General features: G+C 34.1%; 1 protein-coding gene across 7 annotated transcripts in view; it reads left to right on the top strand.

Annotated features, from left to right (window-relative positions):
* Positions 1 to 25,536, top strand: part of PLSCR4 (phospholipid scramblase 4) — a 64,395-nt gene extending 38,859 nt beyond the window's left edge. For all 7 annotated transcript variants that reach the window (XM_007502078.3, XM_007502077.3, XM_007502083.3 and 4 more), the window contains 6 exons: positions 3,848 to 4,080; positions 5,708 to 5,750; positions 13,289 to 13,515; positions 15,452 to 15,613; positions 18,513 to 18,671; positions 20,522 to 25,536. In XM_007502078.3, the coding sequence (XP_007502140.1) occupies positions 3,848 to 4,080; positions 5,708 to 5,750; positions 13,289 to 13,515; positions 15,452 to 15,613; positions 18,513 to 18,671; positions 20,522 to 20,605 (908 nt within the window). In that variant the 3' untranslated portion in view covers positions 20,606 to 25,536. The remainder of the gene's footprint in view (positions 1 to 3,847; positions 4,081 to 5,707; positions 5,751 to 13,288; positions 13,516 to 15,451; positions 15,614 to 18,512; positions 18,672 to 20,521) is intronic.
* Positions 25,537 to 25,797: the final 261 nt, after the last annotated feature.

Below are 25,797 nucleotides of genomic sequence, written 5' to 3' on the forward strand. Positions count from 1 at the left end.
AAGAGTTGTTGGGAAAATTCAAAATCAAATTGGCAAAATGAGAATTAGGCCACTATATTACACAATATGTCACAACATAAACGATCGAGCATTAATATAAAGAGTAGAAAACAGAAGGAGGTACCTCAAAGGAGGCATGTAATATAATGGAAAGAGTGCTAAAACTGGAATTGGGAAAACCCAAGTATGAACCTAGTCTCAGACAATTAATAGCTTTGTGATTCTTTTTAAATCATTTAAACACTGTCTTCCTTCACTTCCTTCATCTATAAAACAAGGATTTTAACAGCAGCTATTCCTCAGGGTTTTTATGAGGACCAAATGAGATAATATGTATAAAAGCACTGTAAAAAACTTAAAGTTCTATATAAATGTTAGTTATTATTATTGTTTTTCATTTCATAAATATGCTTATGGGGAGAACTCTTAACCAAAGCAGACAGAGGAGATCATCAAAGATAAAAATGAATTTCATAAAAATTAAAAAAAAAAACCTTTGCACAAACAAAATCAGTGATGATGAATGAGAAAGCATTGGGTGGAGAAAAGAAATCTTTCCTTCAGATGTATGATAGCCAGGATAATTTAAGTCAACAGATCAGTAAGTATTTAGAAAGCAATGAACGTTTGCCAGGTACTGTGCTAAATGGTGAGGGATACAAGCAGAAGAAAGACAGTCTCCACCATTGAGGAACTTATATTTTAATTTGAGAAGACAATACATTTTTTAAAAAGCTGCATGAAATTCAGGGTTAGGGCAGGGTGGGGTGACCAGTGCAGGCAGAGTTATGGTGAAGAAAGAATTCTAGGGAGTCAAAAGTGGGACCCAGAGAGGAATGAAAGAATGAACATGGTTACCCTTGGGGCACCTAGGTGTCACCATGGATGTAACACCAGGCTTGGAGTCAGGAAGATGTTTTGTCACTCTTCTCCAGCTCATTTTACAGATGAGGAAACTAAGGCTTAGAGTCACACGGCTAGTAAGTGTCTGAGGCTGGATTTCAGCTCAGGATTTGAACTCCTTACTGACTCCATACTTGACACTCTATCCACAGTGCCCTTATGTGGTGTTCAAGCAATAGTCAGCATAACCCTAATTCCCAGGCTACTTGCAGGTTTTACCCTCAAGTACTTGCCATATCAAGTTATACTCAGCTAAGAGAATACTCATCGGAGATCTGCTAGCTCTACTCTCCCGTCTCCACTTTACTCCTACACTTCTAGATTACAATCCATTAGTGTAACTGATATTTCAGCTGTTCTCTTTGATAAAGGAAAAAGGACTCTGACCTGGGAGCAGGAAATCTAGATTTGAATTGTTTTTCTTCCGATATTTTTGAACTATATGACCAATTATTTAGTTTCTCAGAGACTCAATTTCTTATTATGCAAAATAGGGATAGATAGTTATGTGACAAATTCACAGGGTTGTGTGAGAATATATTTTGTAAAACTTAAAACATTATAAATGAACATTATTGCTATTCTTTAATAATAATAATAATATACATTCTATTTGGCAGAAGCAGAAAAGAAGGAAATGCATGAAAACAGCTGGGATGGTTAGATTAGCCATGAAGCAGTATAGGGTGGGGCATTCATTTCCTTCTCAAATTTTGAACTATAGTTGTTTATGACATTCAGACAGTTATATTAATATATAAAGTAATGTGCATATCAGCAGATGGAGCTGTTGCTCCTGAGATTCTCATTTTCAGATTTATTTTCTTTTTTTGAATGAATTTCTGAACTTCATCTGTCATATTTTGTTTATATAAAATTAAGCTTTAAAAATCCAATAAAGAAACTGCCAATTGGTCTTAAATTAAAGTTACCAGTTGATAATTTTTTTATTTAAAATAATTTTTCTTTTAAAGAAAAGCTTTAAATAAAGCTTTTCTTTAAAAAGAAATAGCTGGATTAGTCTCCAAACTTTTAAAAAAATTGTTATAAAAAACCCATAGTTTTATTGTCTAGTGAATTTCTAACACTGAGATTTCATATGGGAGAAAAAAAATCACTATGCTCTCCAACTAGTGGCACAAGTACCTGGTATTTATTTGTGATTCCAAATATGACCTCTTTTTTAATATACTTTCTCTCTGAAAATCAGTGGAATGAATTTATGTAAATCTTAATTATATTTTCCATTGATTTTAATTCTAGACCTAGATCATCAGGTATGTTTCCACCAAATTTTTCCCCCAAAATATTTTCAAAATTACACTTAGGAATGAAAAACTGTATTAGTAGCATGTTTAAAGGGGGGAATATTACTAATTATTTAATAAAATTAAAATAGTAGCAAATGAGTAGTAAAAATACTTTATTAAAATTTAGTAATACCTGAAAGAGAAAGGGGCCCTCTGAATTGCTTGTTTCATGATATTAATCTCTTTGTCATCCCTATTGTATAGTGACAAAAAAATATATACATAATATACATACACACATATATATATATATGTATATATATATATATATATATAGTGTCTAAGAATGACCACCTGAAGGTTTCAGACTGATTTTTGTCAATGTAGTTACATATTGTACGCATAATTATGTATATTTCTGCAGATATTCATGTAATAACCCATAATTGCATAGCTCTTTAAGGTTTACAAAAACCTTTTCTCACAAGTTCCCTGTGATATGCAGCTATGAATATTCATAGAGAAACTATATAATCTAATATTGTCTATATAGAGAGTATATAAGACATCAGCTCATTGGCAACTCCTAAAAAGCAATGATGTCTTAGTACTTTTTTTTCTGGAGTACGGAGTTTTGTTTTGTTTGTAACCAAGCAGAAATAGATCAGGGTACATTATTCTTAACTCGATTAAAGTAGTCTAATCTCAGAATTTAAGGAATTTTTTGAGAAAAAATTCTGGAAACTTTTTGTTTATCACTTCATAGTTGTTTTGTAGTATACCCCACCAGCATTAAATCTCTGCTTCTAACAAAGATAGGAAGAAAGCAAAACCAACCAACACAACAACTCTACAAAGAACCATACTTTTAAATTCAAGATAAATATTCCCTTTAAATCTTGAGTATCCTTTAAGTTTGTAGCCATTTGTTCCAGAATGCTTACTCTTAGTTTAAATATAACAACATAAGTAGTTGGACAACTTTTTGCAACTGGGATATGACAAAAGTATTCTTTTCCCAATTGGGTCTTTCATAGAATCCTATAGCCTAGGGTTGGGGAGCTAGGTAACACAGGGGATAGAATACCAGGCCAAGAGTAGTGTGGACCTGAGTTCCAATCTCACCTCAGGCACCCTGGGTAAGTCACTTAAACTCAATTGCCTAGCCCTTGCCCTACTGTCTGAGAATTGTTAATAAGATAGAAAATGAAGTTTTCTCTCTCTCTTTTTTTGAAGAATATTAGAGTTGGAATAAAACCATAGAGAATATCAAATCCAGCTCTTCTCATTATGTAGGTGAGAACACTAAAGTTCAGAGTGTGTAAGTGACTTTCCCAAGACCAAACAGGTTATGAAAATGGCAGAGGCAGGATTTGAACTAAAGTTCTTTGATTCCAAACCCAAAGGCTTTTTTTTCCCTGCTACACCTGTTTCTACATATTTGTTTTTTTCAAAATTGAATAAATCTAAAATACATATATTTGCAAATTAATGAATTCAATTAGCAATGACTGAGCAATTAGTATGTGCATAACATTATGTTAGACATGGTCTCACCGTTAAGGAAAGTAGGAGATATGTTACTCTATATTCTTTCCAAAACTGTAATAATAACTTGTGTCATACTATGGCTTAGTGTTCATCTTCAAAATAATTAATTCTTTTTTTTTAAACTCTATCTCTTCCAAACTCAGGACCTCCTGCACCAGGGGGCTATCCTGCTACAGGCTATCCAGCGCAAGGACCTGGTGGCTATGTAGGACCAAATCAGCCAGTTGGCTTCCCTATGTATCATCAAGGCGGTGGCCAACCAATTGTGTATCAGCCTGGCGTCAATGTGAATCCAAATCAACCTCCCCAGATATCATGGATGCCAGGACCACCTCCGCTCCCAAACTGCCCACCTGGTTTGGAATACCTATCTCAGGTGGTTAAATCACTTAATCTTTAGTTCAGTAACTCTAAGATGTATTAATTATGCACACACTAGACAAATATAAATATGTACCTTGTTTTTCAATGTTATTAAGACCTTTCCATGGAAAGCAATGTTAGGGCTTGGTGAAATTAATTACAAGAGAGAGGGGACAGGGGAAAGGTGAAAACTTATATTTTTCTCTGGTTATCCTCCATATATGAGGTGCTCTCTTTATTTTCCTCTGCCTCTAGATTTTCTTCTAGCCTAAACTACTGAAACCTGTCCTACTCTAGGAAAGAATTCCTGGTCTCCCTTCTTCTATCTTCCTCCATACCTTTTCTCTCTCTCTCTCTCTCTCTCTCTCTCTCTCTCTCTCTCTCTCTCTCTCTCTCTCTCTCTCTCTCTCTCTCTCTCTCTCTCTCTCTCTCTCTCTCCCTCCCTCCCTCCCTCCCTCCCCCCCTTTCCCCCTCTCTCTCTTCTCTTTGTCTCTCTCCATTCTCTCCATTCCCCATCCTAGCAGTGACCAAAGAATACTCAATTAGAGAGCCAACAAGGTCATAGCCATAGATAGATGGACTTAATAGCCTAGAGTATGAATCAGGATGAGGGATGAAGTTTGAGCAGACAATTTCAGCAGTGCCAAAGCCAGGAGAGTGAGACACTAGAGACAGAGAAACAAAGGCATGAAAATAGAGACTCTGGGGATGTCCACATTGGGTAGGAGAGGGAAATGAGGAATGAAACAAGTGATTTTTCATTTGCTACATTTGTTTATATTCATTCATGTAATATGTACCTATTGCCTCTCTGCTATAGGTCAGACTCTGTGCTCTTGCTTCTTTAGGTGATGATGAGTATATATTAAAATTGATCCCTGCCCTCAGGAAACAATTGACGTATGAAAGTGTATTCTGTCTTTCCTTCCTCTTTTTTTTTTCTTTCTCACATTTGGACTTTTCCATTCAACTCCCTCTTTTTCTCCTCTCACCTACCAAAACCTGGCTTCAAGAAAGGATCTGGTATTCTGGAATCAATCATTTATACCTAATTGTGAATTTAAAATGTGAATTTAAAGTGAATCCCTTGGGAGATTTACATTTTAATGTTTCATTCTTGCCATGAAAGGAAAGGTTCTGTCCCCTGTTTTCATGTACATAATTACTGTGTCTATAAGACACTCACAGAGATAGAGCAAAAGGGAATTCTTTCATTCTTGCCTGTTGATAAGCCTCTCCTGACTGTATAAATGTGACTAGGCATAAATACATGGAAATTTAAAACAAATCTAATTATGTAAGTCAGTATCAAAGATCATGCTAATGAAATATTTGGGGATAATATGATAAAATATTTAATTACTCATACCCCTGACTACTTTGCTATTTAGGTTGAGGTATTTCAGTCAATATATGTAAAGTCTCAAACCAATTTAATATAATCTCATACCTACAATTGCAATTCAGTGGAAATACTCAGAAAAAAGATATTCTTTATTTATACTAGCTATCTCTATCTGTTTATTCTCTTTCCTCAGAGTGAAGTTGCCCTTGTCTACATAAAAAAATATTTTTTCATTTGAATTTGATTTTTGATTCTGTTTTATTCATTTTAATAACACTTTGTTTTATCCCAACAGCTAGACAAAATAATGGTTTACCAGCAGGTTGAAGCTCTGGAATGTAAGTATATTTTGTTAATCAGTCAACAATAGAATGGGAATGGAATAAACATTTATATAGTACCTACTCTGTTCCAGGAACTCTGTTAAGCACTTTACAAATATTAAGCATTTGTTAAATGCTTATTATGTGTAAAACACTGTTCTAAATACTGGAGATAAAAAGAAATGGAAAAAATTACTCTTATCCTTAAGACCTTTACATTGTAATGGGAGAGATGGCATGTTAATCACTACCTAGACAGAAGATATCTACATAGTAGATGGAAAGTAAATTCAAAGGGGAAGGCACCAACAATGAGAGAGATTGGGAAAGACCTTCTGGGAAGGTGGGACTTGAAATGAGTCTGAAATCAAGTCAGAGAAAATAAAATACGGAGGTTAGAGGTGTGAATCTTGAAATTTCTCAGACTAATGAAAGTTAAAAATTTCCACATTGGGGAATTCTCCATTGGAACAATTCCCTACTGGGAACATTCCCCATATTGACAGTGAGAACTCTACTTGGATCAGAAATGGGAGGACCTCTGCTCCACCTGTACTTGGGACTGCTTTGGGGGAGAGAACTCCTTGCTAAACAATGAAAGTATTTTAACCCATACTTATAATGAGAAAATCATCTCCAAGCCATTGTGGACAGGTTCTCCACCACAACAAAACTGGCCTGACTATCAGCCTCAGCAAAACAGAGGTGCTGTTCCAACCTGCACCAGGGAGGCCAACGAACCAGCCATGCATTACAATCGACGGCACGCAGCTTTCTAACGTCAAAACTTTCAAGTACCTGGGCAGCACCATCGCCAACGACGGGTCCCTAGACCATGAGATCAATGCCAGGATCCAAAAGGCCAGCCAGCACTCGGGCGGCTGCACTGCAAAGTCCTCCAACACAGCGGTGTAAGCACTGCGACGAAGCTCAAAGTGTACAACGCAGCGGTCCTCAGCTCGCTCCTGTACGGTTGTGAGACATGGACACTGTACCGGAAGCACATGAAACAGCTGGAGCAATTCCACCAACGCTCCCTCCGGTCAATCATGAGGATCAGATGGCAGGACCGAATCACCAATCAGGAAGTCCTCGACAGAGCCAACTCCACCAGCATCGAAGTCCTGGTCCTCCAAACCCAGCTACGATGGTCTGGACACGTCATCCGCATGGAACCACAGCAAATACCAAGACAGGTATTCTATGGTGAGCTGTCAGCTGGACTCAGGAAACAAGGCCGACCAAAGAAAAGATTCAAGGATCAGCTAAAGTCCAACTTGAAGTGGGCTGGCATGACACCAAAGCAGCTAGAACTCGCTGCCTCTGACAGAAGCAGCTGGCGAACCCACATTCACCATGCCGCCACCACCTTTGAAGATGAGCGACGTCGACGTCTTGCCGCTGCGCGTGAACGCCGACACCAGGCCACAACCGGACCTCCCGTAACCACTGGTGTCCCAGGCCCCATGTGCCACAAACTGTGCGCCTCAGCCTTTGGACTCCAAAGCCACAGGAGGGTACACCGTAGATGAAACTGCACAAAGGCAATCCTCATTCTCCATCACCGAGAGACTACCACTACTACTATAATGAGGCAAAAAGTTCTTTAAGCCATGCCTGTTTTTAGAATTAATACAATGGGGTGCTAAGTACCCATTAAAGGTCAGACAACTTGTAAACTTGCCAGGAGCAAAGAGGTGAAAACTTATTCAGAAATTTTTCTGGTTCAAACTTACTAAAGAGATTAGTTGACCCAGCAGTGAATTCAGATGGGCTGTCCCTTGGAAAACATCTACTGTGATTGGTAGATGGAAGAACTTAAGGGAGGTGACATAGGAGAAAACCCCCTATATAAGAAAAAGCAGAATCCTTTTGGGAAATCCTTTTGGAGAAGTTCTTGAGAGAGGCTCTGGAGAAGGGAAGCTCTTGGAGGACAATCTCTAAGGAGGTCTCGTTGGAGCTCCTCTGAGGGGACTCTGTCCCTCTAGAGGCTCTTGAGAGAGGCCCTTTGAAACAGTCTCTGGCTGGAAGGCTCTTTGAGGAGGACTCTGGCTGGAACTCTCTCTGAGGAGACTCTGTCACTAGAATCTTTGCTTAGACAGACCTTGTGGTGAGTGATAAAAGACTGACTGACTGATCTCTCTCTCTTAAGACTCAGGTCTAGGCCATGTTGGCTTAAGGCCCTTCATACTTATTCCTTTCTTACTCTTTCTCTCTTTCTTTAATTCCTCATTGTATTATTAATTAAATTCTCTATAAAACCCAGTTGACTTGGATATATTCATAATTGGGAATATTTCCCTGGCGACCACCTTATATTTGATTTAAAACCATGACACTGTAGTGAAACATATTTTCTGCAGTCACAATTTACTCACCTACTCTTATATCTATCACAATTTATATCTTCAACTATTTTACTCACTACAGTTTACAACCTCAACCATTTTAATAATTACAGAGGGCAGAATATTTCAGGCATGGAGGCAGCTAAGTGTTACAGTAAGTAGGACACTGGACCTGGAGTTAGGAAAAATTTAAGTTCAAATTCAGTCATTCTAGCTATATGACCCCAGGCAAGTCATTTAGCCTCTGTTTGCCTAAGTTCCTTCAAGTGAAAAGTGAGCATAATAATATTATCTACTCCATAGGGTTGTTGGGAAGATCAAATGAAATAACATAGTAAACTGCTACTACTACTGAGATTATTATGGAGATATTATAAGAAGGGAGTATCATATTCAAAGATTTAGATACAGGGCATTGCACTAGAATCATAGAATCTTGGCATAAGAAAGGATTATAAAAATAGGAAAGGTAGAAAGGGATCAGTTTATCAAGAGGATTAAATGTTAAACAGAGGGTTTTCCATTTGATCCTGTTTATAATAGGAAATTACTGAAGATTACTGAAGATGGTAGCTAAAATAGTCTGATTTATAAAAATCACCTTGGGAAATAAAAGGAAAAAAATACCTTGGTATCTGAATGAAGAATTGATAGGAACAGAAAGGAACTTAAGGCAGGGAGAATAGTGATAAGGATAGTATAGTAGAAGTGATGAGTATCTGAAGTAAAATTGTGGCTGTGCCAGTAGATAGAAGGCATATAGGAGATGTTGTTTGAGGTACAAGCAATAAAAGTCAGTGAAGGACTCTATATAGGGTATGAACAAGAATAAGGAAGCAAGGAGGACTTTCACATTGTGAACCAGAGTGCCTATAAGAATGGTGGTAGAGTAATAGTGAAGTCTGAAAGAAGAAGGATTTTGGAGGAAAGTAATAACTTTTTGATAATTTCTGAGTTTGTGATACCTATGGGATGTCCAGTTTAAGATGTGAAAGAAACATTGAGTGATTTATGATTAGGAAAATAGTTAGGATTGGATATGTAGATCTTCATTAAGATGATAATTGGACTCCTGGGAGCTGATGAGATCACAGATGGGAAGGGAAGAGAAAAGACTTCATAGCTTGACTGATACATATAGTTAGTTGGCATTGCATGGATGAAGAACCATAAAAGACTGACAGAGTGGTCATATGGCTAGGAGCAGTATGAAGAGAAAACATTGTCAGGAAAATCCAGAAAGGAGAGAGTATCCAGAGGTGATCAACAGGGTCAAAGTCTATGGAAGTCAAGAAGGAGGAGAAGTGAGAAAAGATCTTTAGGTTTGGCATTTAAGAGATCACTGGTTGCTGTGGAGAGAGTAGTACCACTTCAATTATGAGGTTGGAAGGCAAACTCCAGAGGATTTAGGAGAAAGTGAAAAGAGAACAAGAGGAACCACCTAATTCAAATGACTTTCTCAAGGAATTTAGCCATGGAAGGGAAAAGAAATATAAGATTATAGCTAGCAAGGATGGCAGGATTAAGTGAAGGGGTTGTTTTAGGTTTGTTGGTTTGTTTTAATTTTTGTTTGTTTTTAGATGAGGAGACATTGTTCCTTTTGTAGGCAATAGGTAAAAGTTAAGAGGAGGTAGAGGGATTGACTTTGGCTAGGAGAAGGAGAATGAAAAAGGAGAAAATAGTAGGAGATGTTTGAGTGATACAAGATGAGTCATAAGAGGGAATTCTTGGCCCGAAATGTCAGATTTTGTTTAACAATATTATTATACTCTTGGTCTGGATCCTACATTGTACTGATATTTGTAAATATCTTAGAGAAAGGAGGAGAATCATCTACAGTGGCATGTCTCTTGGAAAAAAAGAGAAAGGGAATGAAGTGCTTCATTATCATTAGTTATTAATAAAATACAGAACTACAACTGATTTGAAAAGAGTAGATTAAATGAGCCAGTTATTTCTTGATATCTCTACCTGCAGCTTTCTAAGATATTATTGGCTTAAATAACATTTCATTCAATATTCTTACTTTACATTTGAGGACTCTGTATCAAGGAGGTAAATATACTTGTTCTAGGTCCCATAGCTAATCAGCAGAAGCAAGAAGTAGGATAGGAACTCTTATATGCAGAAATGAGCTTTTCTTATAATAGAAATGGAATTAGATGATAGAACAGAATAAGAATAGCTAAAAATTAGTTTAGAATAATTATCAATAATAGTTTTTCTTTCTTCATAATACCTTTCTGGTCATTTATTAGGGTCCTGAGTGAGATCGCTTTCCTCTTTAGTCAGTTTTCTTTCAGTAGTAATTTTGATCATACCCAAAAAAATGGAGCATGACTTTGCAAAACTTTTTCTAAAATTGGCTGAGAACTATTTTTCTTTCTCCTTGATGATAGTTGCTTCTTGCCTGAGATAATGAAAAATATCACTGAAGAAGGATCTGGATTTGAAATAGAGTAAAATTCTATTGTTAATTAAAACTTGAGACCATTTGATGAGAATTCCCTTCTCTAGTCCCTCCAACCCCAATATTTATTTCACATCATTCAGACTTCTTCCATCACTGTCTTCCCTTACTCTGGTATTTGGTCCTTCCATTTGTTAAGTGGAATGCCTCTAAATGTGACTTGAAGCTTCCTGGAAAAAAAAATGGTTTTGAAATGTCTACTACATGGAAGAAATGATCTTGTATTATATGGCTGTTAAGCTTCTTAAATGAAAGTCCACATGTTATAATAGATATAGAATTGATCTTAGACTCATTAATACCTAGGTTTAAATCTTGCCTTTGCAAGATTTACATACTAGCTGTGTGACCCTGGGTTAATCATTTCATCATTCAATGCTCCAGGAAAATCTTGAAAACTATTAATTCCAGATGAACTGCTAATCTATTGTTTCCCATTGCCATTGGTTGAAAATATCTCCTTATGAATTAAATCACTAGTCTGTTTTACCTCACCACCAAACATTAATGTAAAGCGTCCTAGAGTGGTTTTACTTTTCATAAGATTTCAGTTATATGGTTGTTGTCCTTTGTACTAAAAGAAGGCCAAAATGATATCACAGTGATATATTTTGATTGATGCATAATTTAGATTTAAGTGATATAAAGTTGGACAGTCACATGGTAAAATAAAATTGGACAAACATATCTTTTTATTTTTTAACAGTTTCTTATGCCATGAACTTAATAATCATAAATAAATACAAAATTTCAGACATCTAAAAAGATGATTTCATGTCAAAATGAGGTCCTCTGTTATATGCTATTTTCTTTAAAAAGAAAAGCATTTAGTATAATTAGAAAAATGCAAATTAAAACAATTTTGAAGTGCCACCTCACACATATCAGACTGGCTAATGTGAGAAAAAAGGAAAATAATAAATGGTTGGAGATGATGTACAAAAATTGGGACCCAATACACTTTTGGTGAAACTATGAGCTAATATAACCATTCTGGAGAACAATTTGGAATTATTACCTACAACTATGCATTCCCTTTCTCCTAGCAATACCACTACTAGGACTATATCCCAAAGAGATCGAAGATAAGGGGAAAGGACCTACTTGTACAAAATATTTATGGTGGTTCTTTTTGTAATAGCAAAAAACTTCAGACTGAAGGGATATCCACAAATTGGGGAATGGCCAAAAAAGTTGTGGTATATGATTGTGATGGAATACTATTGTGCCATAAGAAATGACAAGCAGGTTGACCACAAAAACCCTGGAAAGACTTATCCAAAGTGAGCAAAACCAGGAGAATGTTGTACATAATAAAAATAATCATGTATGATAGTTAACTGTAAATGACTTAACTGTTTATTTTTCTTAAACCGTTACATTCTGTCTTGGAATTAATACTGTATATTGGTTCCAAGGCAGAAGAATGGTAAGGACTATAAAATGGGGGTTAATTAATTTGCCCAGGGTCACACAGCTAGGAAGTATCTAAGGCCAGATTTGAATAGAGGATCCCTGATTTCTGGGTCTGGCTCTTAATCCACTGAATTACCCATCTGCCCTCAGCTATCATCAAAATGCAAGGATTCAAGTCAACTCTAAATGACTCAATGAAAATGGTTTTCCACTGCCATTGAAAGAAATGAAGAGAACTGAATGTAGATTGAAACATACCATTCTTCACTTTATTTCCCCCATGAATTTTTCTCTAGTATAAGAGATATTTGTCTTCTTTCACAACATGATGAACGTGGAAATATATAAAATTACACATATATAACTTGTATCATATTGCCTGCCATCTTGGGGAGAAGAGGAATAGAAGGGAGAACGAGAACATGGATTGTAAATTGTCAGAAAATTATAATTAAAAACTGTATTGACATGTAATTTGGAAATAAAATTTAAAAAATTAAAAGAAAGCATAAAAATAAACTAGTAACCCAAAGCCCTGATAAAAAAATGAAACTTTAAAGTTCCATTTCTAAGCAAATAGAATTTAAGCAAAGGAGAGTTTAGCTTTCTAGCCTTACACAATTCACACAAATTATACACTCATTTACCTTGTTTTCTTTTTAAAATAAAAAGGGAGGAATTGATAGAGTCCCCAAGCACAGAGCACCCTAGTAAAGGATCCATAATACACTGAATATACCTGAATGACCCAGGGCTGAACCTAGGACATATTTGTATACTATTTCCCTGGAAACTAGCAGAAGTGACATCACATTGTGTATGTTTTCATGTATCTTATGAATACTCCTAAATCCTCTGAAAACAGTGCAGATTGTATCCAATAGATCAATACCATGACAGGATGCATTGTTCTCCTTAAGACTGTTATTCATTACATGAGCTTATTGCTCTTCTGTCTTGGAACCAATACATAATATTGTATTAATTCTAAAATGGAAGGTATATATATAATAAACAAGTTTCTTTTATGTTTTTCTATAATTTTCCATAAATGTGATTTTTTTTGGTCATAGGAGACATCTAATGAGGGTTCTCTACCAATGGAGAATGGGGATCTTCTGTAATATAGAGTCCTAGAGAGTGGCTTGAGCCAGTGAGATTTTAAATGATTTGCCCAGATTTGCAAAGGCAGTTTGTGTCAGAGGGAGGACTTAAGCCCAGTATTCTAGACTCTGATACCTTGTTTTGGATTCTTTTTAAAATTTATGCTACAACTAATTAATCTTAACTAAATAAGTATTTCTTGTTTTATTTTCCAGTGATGACACGATTTGAGAGTAACAACAGATATGAAGTAAAAAACAGTATGGGTCAGATGATATACATGGTGCTTGAGGACACTGACGATGTCACCAGGAATGCTTATAAAGAATTGCGTCCCTTTGTCCTTCGAGTTGTTGACTGTATGGGACGAGAAATCATGAGAATGCAGAGGCCCTTTAGGTGTACCTGTTGCTGTTTTTGTTGCTCTTGTGCCATGCAAGAGGTTAGTGCCTCAGGTTCTATGCCCTTTTTTATGTTTGATGATATGGTCTTGGGAAACTAAGTTCTCCCACCCTTACCAAAAACCAGAGAGAAATTTCTCATGTAGGTTTATGTACCCTGACCACCAGTCAGTAGGTTGAAGATTCACAGTAAGAGTGGGCTACACCAGGTTAATTACTTCATTGGAAGGGCATTTCTTTCCTTCTTGGACTGTGCTATTTGAGAATCAAATGAGGAAGGTCTAAGAGATTCAGTCTCAGGCATAAAAGAGAATTAAGGACACTAGACAGTATTATCTACTAGCTAGAATAAGTTGGCCAGCAACCATATCCCTCAAGTATTTTTTAAGAAGTCATTTTCCCGCACACCTTGATTCCCAGTGACTAGTTAGAGAAAAGTTGAGGGGACCTCTTGAGCTGAGGAGTTTTGAGCTTCAATGGGTTATGCTGATTAGGAGCTGGCTCTAAGTTCAGCATCAATAAGATGAGCTCCCAAGAGCAGGGACCAAAGGAATTGTAAACCAAAGTAGGTCAGAAATGGGACAGATCAAAACTTTTGTGCCAATCAAGTTCATAAGTAGTTCCTGTACTTCTAGCCTTGGTGAGAACAATGTAATTTTTTAAAAAAGAAAATAACCCACCTATATTGTGATCTTGGGCAATTCATTTAGCTTACAGATGCCTTAGTTTTATTTCAGCTGTAAAATGAGTATCAGACTGGATAGTGCTGTAAGCTCTTTTCTTGTAATTATGACAGTATAATTCATTGTGGACACTCTATGGACTTATTTCAATATTAAAGAAATGCTTCTCTTCTATGGTTGTATAATTACATTTTTCTGGGGTTGCAGCAAAATGATAGGGGAAAAAGTAGACAGAAGTTAGGAGGATCCCTAATCCATTTCTTATCTTTAAGTCTAGAGATTTAACTTTCATGAGCAGAGAGAAGCCACTGAGCCATTTATTGACATTTTTATTGACATTTATTCATTGTTAATTTCTTGCTCAGAAAAATAAATAAGTAGATGGACATTTTGTGAGACATTAGTGCTATAGCAGACTGGTAAATAAATTGTTGAACCAGAAAATATCAACCAAAACAACTTCAAAGGATGTCATTTAGTACCGAAAAGACTTGATAATTCATGCACAATTATTGTTACCCGCCAAAAGAATTATTGCAATTAAATAGATATTTATTATTTCCTGAATTACATTTGAGGTCCCATAAGAGTTTACATGAACACTGCATGTGGCATTCTCTTTCACCACCTGATGGATCTTCATGTGATGCTACTGCTTTGTGCTTGATTTTCCCATTTTAAGAAAAGATCTGCTTATTCAGAACACCTGAAAGGTTATAGGAGATCCTTCTTAGAACTGTAACTAGGTCTGGATGATCAGAACTTTGTCCTAGGCTCTTATTATGTTTCTACCCAAGTAGCATAGAAACAACTTGATCAATAGATGCACCTAGTTAAAGGGAATAAATAGTTAAAATAGAAAACTATTATATCAAAGACTCCCTTTCTGGCCTTCCCTGTTCTTTTTTTTTTTTTTGGTGAAATCAGGACAAACTTTGGGCTTCATTTTGTTTGCCATGGAAATAGTGTGTAGACTTTCCCCTAAGAACCAAAATGCTTTTAGTAAGAAACTTACACTTGTTTTTTCCTTAAATTGGGGATGTCCTTTGCTTATCCCCAAATTGCACTGCAAATATATATGAATTTAAAGAGGCTAGTAAACCATCTTTTAAATTACTCAGAAAATTATATGTAATAAGTCCAAATTATTCTACAAGGCATACCATCTTTCGAATGTCCCTTTAAAATTATCCTTGGCCATATTCACTGAACCCATATGATTCAAGAATGCTCTGAAGATGAAGATTCAGCTGTTTTTCTGGAGCTTAACCCCACCTCTCATTTTTGTTTGTAGCTTGAGGTTCAGGCTCCTCCTGGTGTAGCTCTCGGCTATATTACACAACACTGGGGCTGCTGCAAGGCAAATTTCAGCATTGAAAATGAGAAGAAAGAACATGTGCTGGACATGGTTGGCCCATGCGCACCTGCTAACTGTGGCTCAGACACTTTTTATCAGGTAAGTTAGAGAGATAAGCAAGATATAACTTCTTAGAATGAATGAACAAAGAAATAAATGAAAAGGCATTTATTAAGCACTTACTATATACAAAGCACTGTGCTAGGCACTCTTCATAAATACAAGCTATCAAGGCAGTTTCTGTGTTCTAGGAGTAATAGAGAAAAAATGACAGAAAGAGCATGAGGGTTGGAAAGTTCGTGGGGTTAGAGTATGAACATGGGAGCATCATTTAGAAAAAAACTTGGAAATGACATGTTGAACTGTTTCCAGGAAAGCTATAGCAAAAATGAACCTATCAGAGCCTAGGGTCCCAGGGTTGGAATTTTAAGTTTTAATAAAAAGAAGAGGAGGATCACAGGACAGATAGGTAGGTGATAATGAAAATGGGTGTCATGATATACTGTTGCTCCTGAGAATCTTCTTCCATTTGGCTGGGTGTATCTTTGTAATCAGAATGGGTTTTTTAAGAGGCAGAGGAGCTAGATAACAAATTGCCAGTATTCACTGCTTTATGCAGAATTTTAAAAATTACTTTTATTGCATTGACCACACTAAAGCTTTTGACTCTGGGCATCACAACAAAATGTGAAAAGTCTTCAGAGAGATGGGAGTATCTGATCATTGTACTTGTCTCCTGAGGAACTTGTTTGCAGATCAAACAGCAGCAGGTAAAACCATATATGGAACAACTGATTGGTTAAAAAAATGGAAAAGGCATATGATAAGGCTATATATTGTCACCTTATTTAATGTGTAGATTACATCGTGCAAAAAGTTAGGTTGGATAAGTCAAAGACAGAATTAAGGCTTCTAGAGAAATATCCACAACCTCAGATATGCAGATGATACCACTCTGATAGCAGAAAGTAAAGAAGAAATAAGAAGTAAGAATAAGAATTAAGTTGGATAAATAAAAAGTCAGAATTAAGGTTATATGGAGAAATATAAGATAGTACCATCTCCATATCTGAGGTTGTGGATATTTCTCCATATATAGTATATATTAGTGTCATCACTTTGCCACATCCCCTCCAAAAAGGATCCATTTTATCATTTATCACTTTAACCAATCTGATGGGTATGAAATGATATCTCAGATTTGTTTTGATTTGCTTTTACCTAATTAGTAGTGAATTGGAGCATTTTTTATGTATTTATATATGACTGTGATGGCTACACCTGAAAACTGATTTTGATATATTTTGCCCCTTTATCAATTGCAGTATGATTCTAATTCTCAGAAATTTGACAAAGTTCTTCATATATATTTGATAGGAGAGATCTGAGAGACTTTGAAATTTTTCTCCAATTTCTGCTTTCTTTCTAGTCTTAACAACATTTGTTTTATGTGTATCAAAACTTTTTATTTTAATATGCTCAAATTATCTCTTTCCCATCTTACAATGCTCTCCATCTCTTATTTGCTTATCAATTCCTCTCCAATTCATAATCTGATAGGAAATATGTTTCCTATTTTTCTAATTTGCTGATGTGGTTTCCTTTTATGTCAAGATAATACATCCATTTTATCTTATCTAATGAATGGTATAATATCTTAATCTATACCTAGTTTCTGCCAAACTACTTTCCAGCTGTCACAGAATTTTTACCAACTAATAATTTCTTATTTCAGTAGATTAGATCTATATTTTATCAAATACCAGGTTACTACTATTATTAATAAAATATAATTAACTAATAAATAAGATTTTTGGAGCAAAATGGTTTTATTTATTATAAATTGATAATTATTTTAAATCATGCCCATTTAACCTTTATCATTTGTTTTATTTACATTTTAATGTTTTATAAACTATATAACATTAATATTATTTTAAAATAATGACAATAGCAACTATAATAATAATAATAATAGTCTAATACACATTACAGGCATTGTTTAAGCAATTTACAATTATTACCTCATTTTATTCTCATGGCAACTTTGAGAGGTAGATGCTATTATTATCTCCATTTTATAGATGAAATTTAAGACAAACACTGGTTAATAGACTTTCCCAGTGTCACACAACAAGTGTCTTGGGCCAGATTGGGACTTGGGTCTTAATGACTCTAAACTCAGTGATCCATTCACTGTGAAACCTAGCTATCTAAATAAATGAATGGATCAATAGATGAATTATATATATTATATTATATGTATACATACATATATGCACACATACACATATGCATATGTGCATGTGTGTACATATACACACATAAATATATAGATTGGTAAGTGAATTAATAAATGAATAAATAAAAATAAATAAAAATGCATTAACATTTTTGCTTATAGTGAAGTGAAAACAACTTTAGAGGCCACTGCTTCATCACAGATATTTAATCTGAGGCTCACTGTGATTTTAGGGTCTTGGAAACTTTGGTAGAAAAAATATATCTTTATTTCATGTAACTGGCTTCATTTAGAATTTTCTGTATTAAGTGGCATGAATTTAAAAATTATTCTGAGGTGTCCATAGGCTTCTCAGGCTGCTAGAGTTATTCAAGACCAAAAAAAAAATTAAGTAAATCTCATTCTAGAGATTTATTTCATTAAAAGTACACCTGTCCTGTGTTTTGTTCCTTCTAGATTTTATAAAATGAACTATCTACTTTTAGATTAACTAAAATACTCGTATTTATAACTAACTGGTAAATATATGAATATATGACAAATTATATGACTTCTTTTGTTATTTGAATATTAAAGTGTCTTTATTTGAAATAATATCATTTAAATCAGTGGTAAAAGATAACCTTTTAAAAAGTACCACTACAAGCAGGTTCCATAGTGAATTTTCTGTCTCTGAATGAATTCATTGGATTTCTGATTATTCCAGCACTAAATACTTTTAAGGAAACCATTAAAGTCACATTTGTCACTTTCCAGATTAAATCATTGGATGGAAGTAGTATTGGAAGTATTTGTAGGCAGTGGCCTGGATTTCTCCAAGTATCGGTAACAGATGCAGACAACTATGATATCACTTTTCCTTTAGACCTCAACATCACAATGAAAGCTATGGTTTTTGCAGCTTGCTTCCTCATTGTAAGTCTTTACTTTTATTTTTAATATTCATAATTTTAAAATTCTAAAATAAAAATCCAGAAAACAAGCATTTCCATATGCAAAGCAGAACTCAAGAAGATGACAGTGTATCTATATAGATATATAGATATAGATATGCAGATATATATAGAGAGATATACAAATAATTTATTATTTCACATATTACTTTCAAAAATATCCTGATTGCATCATTTTCATTGTATTAAAAATGTTTCAGTGTTTTTGTTGGGGGAATGTTATTGCAAAATCTTCTCTCTCTTCACTTTAATTAAAAAACAAAAAAGAAAGGGGAAAAAAGCATCAATATACATGGTCAAGAAAAGAAATACACACAGTAGTGGGCATGTCTAAAAGGTATGTTTCTTTCTATATCAAAAGTCTATTGCCCCTCTGTCAAGAGATGGATAACATGCTTCACCATCACAGGATCTCTGAAGATGTAATTGGTCACTGCATTGATTAGATTTCTTAAATCTTTCACAGTTCTTTCTCTTTACAATGTTGTCCTTTTTCTATATATTTACTCCTTGTTTGGTTCACATCATTGCATCAGCTCATACAGCCAAAAAGGCTCTGACATAATCCTTCACATTTTTTTTATTAATTCTCTTGATATTCTTGAACTTTTGTTCTTCCAGATGAGTTTCATTATTATTTTTAGTCCTATAATAGTTATTTGGTAGTTTGATTGATATGGCATTGAATAAAATTAAGGTTGGATAATCATTTTTATTATTAATAGCTCAGCCTACCCTTGAACAATTAATGTTTTCCAGTTGTCTAGATCTAACTTTATTTGTGTGAAAAAAGTTATTATTTTAACTAGTTTCTTTAGTTGATTCTCTAGGATTCTCTAAGTATTCCAATATATTTTCCACAAAGAGTGATAGTTGAGTTTCCTCATTGCCTACTTTCACTCCTTCAATTACTTTTTCTTCTCTTACTGAAAAATCTAGCATTTCTATAATATTAGTTATTAGTGGTGATAATGGGCATCTTTGCTTTACTTCTGATCTTATCGGAAAGGTATCAAACTTAACCCAGTTGTAGATGATACATGTTGATGCTTTTATATAGATGCTACTTATTATTTTAAGTAAAGACCCTTTTATTCCCATATTTTTAATAGTAATGATGTTGTATTTTGTTGAAGGTTTTTACTGCATCCATTGAGATAATGATGTGCTTTTTTGTTAGTTTGATTATTGATATGGTCAATTATACTAATGTTTTTCCTAAAATTAAACCAGATTTGCATTCCTGATATAAATCCCACCTGGTCTTAGTGAATGATTCTTGTGATATATTGCTGTAGTTTCTTTGCTAATATTTTATTTTAGATTTTTGCAATATCAATAATATGAAAATAGGTCTTGATCAATGGCACATGTAAAACCCAATGGAATTGAGTATTAACTATGGAAGGGGGATGGGAGGAGGGAAAGGAAAGAACATGAATCATGGAATCATGGAAAAATTTTCTTAATCAATAAAAAAGTTTTAAAAGATTTTTGCATCAATATTTATTCCTGAAGAAAATGCCAGACCTAAATATGTTTCTTGTAAACAACATAGCATAGGATTCTGTTTTTTTATACACTCTCTGCTTCCATTTTATAGGTGAGTTCATCCTGTTTATTTTCACTGTTATGATTTCCATCTGTTCAGTTTCCTCCATCTTGTTTCTAAAAATTAAATTCTAGAAGAAAATGTTTACTTGAAAATCTCATTTTATTAGTACAATTGATAATAACTTTAAGGGCTAATTGCCAATGGCTTTCTGACCAGACATCTAATTGTTTACATATGCTTTTCTTTTTCAATTCTAGGATTTCATGTTTTTTGAAAGGCAACCAAGAAGTAGAAGGAGCACCAGCCATCATCACCACCATCACCATCGACGACGACACTAGTAAGAGTAATAAAATGTCAGAGTTCAAGGGTCCAACTGATTATCTAGTGAAATCTATGAATGAACAGAATCATCATAGAGACCATTGCCTGGAAACTACTATCCAGCCTCCATCTGAAGACCTTTACTGATGCAGGACTTTGCATCCTCAGAAGTAGACTATTACGATTTGAGACAGCTCTAAATGTTAAGGAGTTATTTTTTCCTGATATGTGGCTGAATATTGATTATGTCCTCTGTAATTTCCACTCAGTACTCTTACAGAAGCATTATATATCTAAATAACTCTAAAACTAATCTTCTCTGCTTCCATTCCCCCCACACACATACATATGCTTTTCCTTTAGCTTTTCCTGAAAAATTAATATGGTAGCCACCAAAGCATCCTCTAGCTTCGTTTTTCACATGATTTTTTTTTATGGATTCATGATTGCCATTACTCTCTTTATTAATGGAATTATCAACCCTTTCCAATGTCTTTATTTGTAAAATGAGGTCATCCTATTAGATGGACTCCTCTGGCTCTATGTGATCTGTGATCCTATGAATTTTCCATAAATGCTCTACAGATTCCATCTGTGTAGTATAAAAGCTTATGTTTTATTTTTTATTCCAGTTTAATATTGATTTTATTTTTTGCTTTAACATAGCTTTCTTTGTATGTTCAGTTTTAAAATAACTCATATCGGCAAGTTAGCTCCTGGCCTTTTATTTTCATGATATTATCTGGTGCTAACCATATGTGACATTTACTATCTTTGTTCTTGAAGAAAATGTTCATGGTATATAGAGGCACTCTTGATATATACAGTGAAGAAAGTGTTGGACTTAGGTTCTGGCAAGCCTAGGTTAAACAAGTGGCAGTATAATAAATGTGCTTGACTTGGACTTGTTAACACTTGGGTTTAAACGCTGCCTTTGAAATTTACTAGTTATGCTACTTTGACTAAGTCATTTAACCTTTCTGAAGCTAAAGAAACTCCTTTTAAATTATCTCCTAAATAATGAATGTCTGTGTATCAGTGTTCCACCAATGAAAACAAATATCTCATATATAACATATATATGTTATATGGCATATAACATATTGCCATACTGTTTCTTATTGCCTTTGGACTCAAGATAAAAGCCATTTCATCACTGCTTTCATTTGCCTTTCCAAGGAAGGCTAGTATTCTATTAAGTTACAACTTCTTTTTAGCTTCTGGTTTCATTTGTAATAAAAATGCCAACATAGTAGAATGCCCAGTCATTGATCACTGGACAGGATCTTGCATCTAGGGTAACAGTCAAGTTAGCATTAATAGCTGTTTTAAGAACTGTATGACTTTGACCATATTTTCCCTTCCTTTTATACTTTTCTTCCATGATTAATGCAGAATCAGAACTGAAAGACATCATATACTTGGCTGTTGATTTTTTTAAACCAAGTATAGGTCTTTTTATATATCTCCACTAAATTTCATATTCTTGTGTTCAAGCCATAAATTTGTCCTACAAAAATCCTTTTGGATCTCAAATCCTTTAACTAACAATTAACTTCTTTTTCTGGCTTTATGTCATCTGATAAGCAGGTCATTTATGTTTTTAAGACATTGATTAAAAAGATGAGTAGATCACCCATAAGAATAGAGCACTGTGTCTCTTCACTGGAAATGAAAGTGATAAAGGATAATCATAATCTCTCAAAATCTGGAGAGTGACAATCTCTTGGAACACTTTCTCCCCCAAATTTAGAAAACTTGGATTGGAGAACTATCTACTCCCAATCATTAGCATGAAAATGATTCACTCTACAGATTATTTTCAGTGACCTCAAACTTTTGATGCCCTGGAAGGACAACCAAACTGGGTTTTAGCACTAAAAACAGAAATATGTGGCTTAAAATAAATGTCAATTAGTCTACACAAAATTTATATTATTTTCTAATGTGTCTTTGAACATGTCTTATTATGGCCTTCAGTCTTAGTTTTATTTCTCTAGGGTTGCAAAGAGTTTATACCAGAGAGCTGAGACAGTAGTGCACTACTTTAAAAATGAAAGAAGTTCCATTGTAGGAATTATAGGAAAAGTGAAAGGAATTCCATTATGTTCCACACAAACATATATACATGAATATATATACAACATAGATGGAATTCTACCATTAGACGTTAGGGAGTGGTCAGGCTGGTATGGTTTGTGGAGTTGGGGAAATACTAAGCGTTCTAGTTTTCTAGTTGTTAGAAACACTAGAACAAAAATGACGCAAGTCACCTTATAAGTATGAAATTAATGACCTTGCAAGTTTCACATGATTATTTAGGAAAACAGAAGATCTTTCTATTAATAAATAAACAAATGATAATAAATTGATAAGTGCTCAGCAAAGTGAGGTGGAATGATCCAACCAGTCCACAATTCTAGGGGTGAATATCATTGCTAACTGGGACAATGACGTTCCACTTTTTATAAAAAGGATCACTAATTATTCAACATGAAACATATGAATGTGAAATATAGACAAAAAGGAAAACATTAAAAAAGGAGGAGAGAGTAAAATATTCTTTTTTTGGTCAAAATTGTGACTTTTTCTTCCAGTTGGATAGTTGAGATAGGGAAGGGTGAGCTTGATGAGAAGTGTTTTTTGAATGTACATTCTCACATTCACCCAAATTCTTGGGCATCAATATTTTGATTTAGGAAATATCTCCTACTAAAGCACTGGCATGGACTAAATATGTAAGTTTTTTTTAGTCAATTATTTTTTTTTTCTGTGTGTACCAGTCTATGTTACAAAGTACATAAGAAGTTCATTTTTATTATTGCATATTTCCCAGAGCCCTGCCACTCCTCTGCCTCCCATTAATTGACATAAATAAGCTAATCATACAGAGTATGTTAAATTCAAACTAGAACAAGCCTATAATTAGCCAGGATCTCTCAATATCTTTGGATAGCAAGGTGGCCTAGAGTCAGGAAGACTGAGTTCAAATCTTGCCTCAGAAACTTAATTGTGTGACCCTGGGCAACTCATTAAATCCTGTTTACCTTAGTTTTCTCATCTATAAAATGAACTGGAGAGGAAAATGGCAAATCATCCTAATATTGTTGCCAAGGAAATGCCAAATTGCATCATGAAGAGTCAATTACAATTGAACAACAATTTAATATCTTCAGTAGCTTAAAAAAAAGTTTGGTGAAATCATTTCACCTTTCTGAGTCTTTTTTTTTCCTCTGTCAAATTAATCCACAAACATTAATTAACTTATACTCTGTGCTCAGCCTCTTTTCTAGGTTCTGGGAATCAAAAAATAAAAATCCACAGCTTTCAGGAAGTTTATATACTATTGGAGAAGATAACATGTACATATATAACTATTATATATACATATATATTAAATAAATACAATACAAATAACACGAAGGGCTTTTTGGAAGTGATTTCAAAAGTCTTTCAAGTTGAAGATTCAGACAAAACAGGAAAATTAATTTGCTTCCTTTCTACCAGGAAATGCTGACAATCACAATGCTATTGTGGTAAATGTTCCAAATTAAAATGTATCATTTCACATAACCTATGATAAAAATATAATGGATAAATGTATATGTAAAGTATAAATGTATCTATACCAAAATATGAAAATATTTTTATTCAATTATTTATATTGTATCTGAGTTTATATTTAAAGAGGCTAGATGGCATAGATGGAAAGTATATTGAATCAACAGTTAGAGATCCTGGTTGTGATACTAATTAACTTTGTAACTCAAACAGCTTCTCCTTTAGAGATCTCAGTCAATATCTTCTGTAAAATCAGAAGGTTGGACTAAGTGATTGTTAAAGCTCCTTTTAGCTCCAAATGAAATTAAATTTAAATTTAAAAATCTCTTGGCCATGGCATCCTTTTTAAAAAGCTGAAACTCAGCAAAAACACTCGGTTTTGCTAAAATTTTTCCTTTAGCAATATTGTGCAATACTGGAAAGTACTGAATTTTTGTCAATCTGCCACTTACTCGGTATTTGATCTTGAGTCAACTACTCTTCTTTATTTGAGCCAATTTGTTTATTTGGAAAATGAGGGGATTGGACTAAAATGATCCCTGAGGAACTTTCTAGATCTAAATCATAGAATCATGTAGAATCAACAATTATAAAGATCCTTATCAATCATATAGTAACCTATATAAATCAATAAAAATTACACTAAACTTACAGGATATTTTAATCTGAATTCATTTATTCTGCATTGTTGTCTAAGCATAGATAATGACTTTGTGCACCTTTAGCACTGCAATTATTTACTCATCTGCTCTAACTTTTTCATTTTACAGATTAGGAAACTAAATCCTGGAGAGGTTAAGACATACTCCAATGTTAGATAGGTATTGAATGGCAGAGCTCAAATTTGAACCCAGGGCCATAATGACAAGTTCATTGTGCTTTCTGTTGCATTGCAATATAACTTTTCCTTTTTTTAAAAAAATGTAAAAATAAAAAGGTATATTCTTTTAAAAATACTTCCTTCTTAGTGGCAAAATAATAGATTATATTTTTTACAGTCGTTTTTTTGAAAAGCTCTTTCTTTTAAATACTTTTTATGATAAATTTTAATATACCACATTTATTTCCAAGTATATGCTTAGCCTTTCTCATATCCAATGAGCCACCCTTTTGAATTTATCATAAACCCCAAAAGAGTTATCCAGTAAAACTAAACCGCACATCAAACCCAACTAATAGGATATGTAAGTTATATTTTATTCTTTAACTTTATAAAATTTATTCTTTCATTTTATATTTCTTTAAAAAGTTATTTAGTTGTAATGTATATTTAACTCCACATTACTAACCTTTGGAAAATATATATGTAATTATTTTTAACAATGATATGTTAAATGGAAATGTAATTTTGCAATAATAATAATTTCAAATAAAAACTTTGATTTCATTTTTGAAGTTTCTCACTTGTGACTAGTGTCTTGTATTTTAAATGCCCTGTGGCCTTCTTTGTAGAAGATGCAAGATTTCTAATCTATGGACACTATTGTTATAATGACTAATTGTTTGACTTAACTGTTTTCCAAAGTCTTCCACATACATGCTGTCAATTTATATACTACTGATCATATATACATTTCTTATTAGGTAGCAGAAAAAGAGAATTGCTCATTTTGGAGAAAAATTAGATTCGATGTTCTAAAATCCAGTT

Source organism: Monodelphis domestica, chromosome 8 (assembly GCF_027887165.1).
Source record: "Monodelphis domestica isolate mMonDom1 chromosome 8, mMonDom1.pri, whole genome shotgun sequence".
NCBI lineage: Eukaryota > Metazoa > Chordata > Mammalia > Didelphimorphia > Didelphidae > Monodelphis > Monodelphis domestica.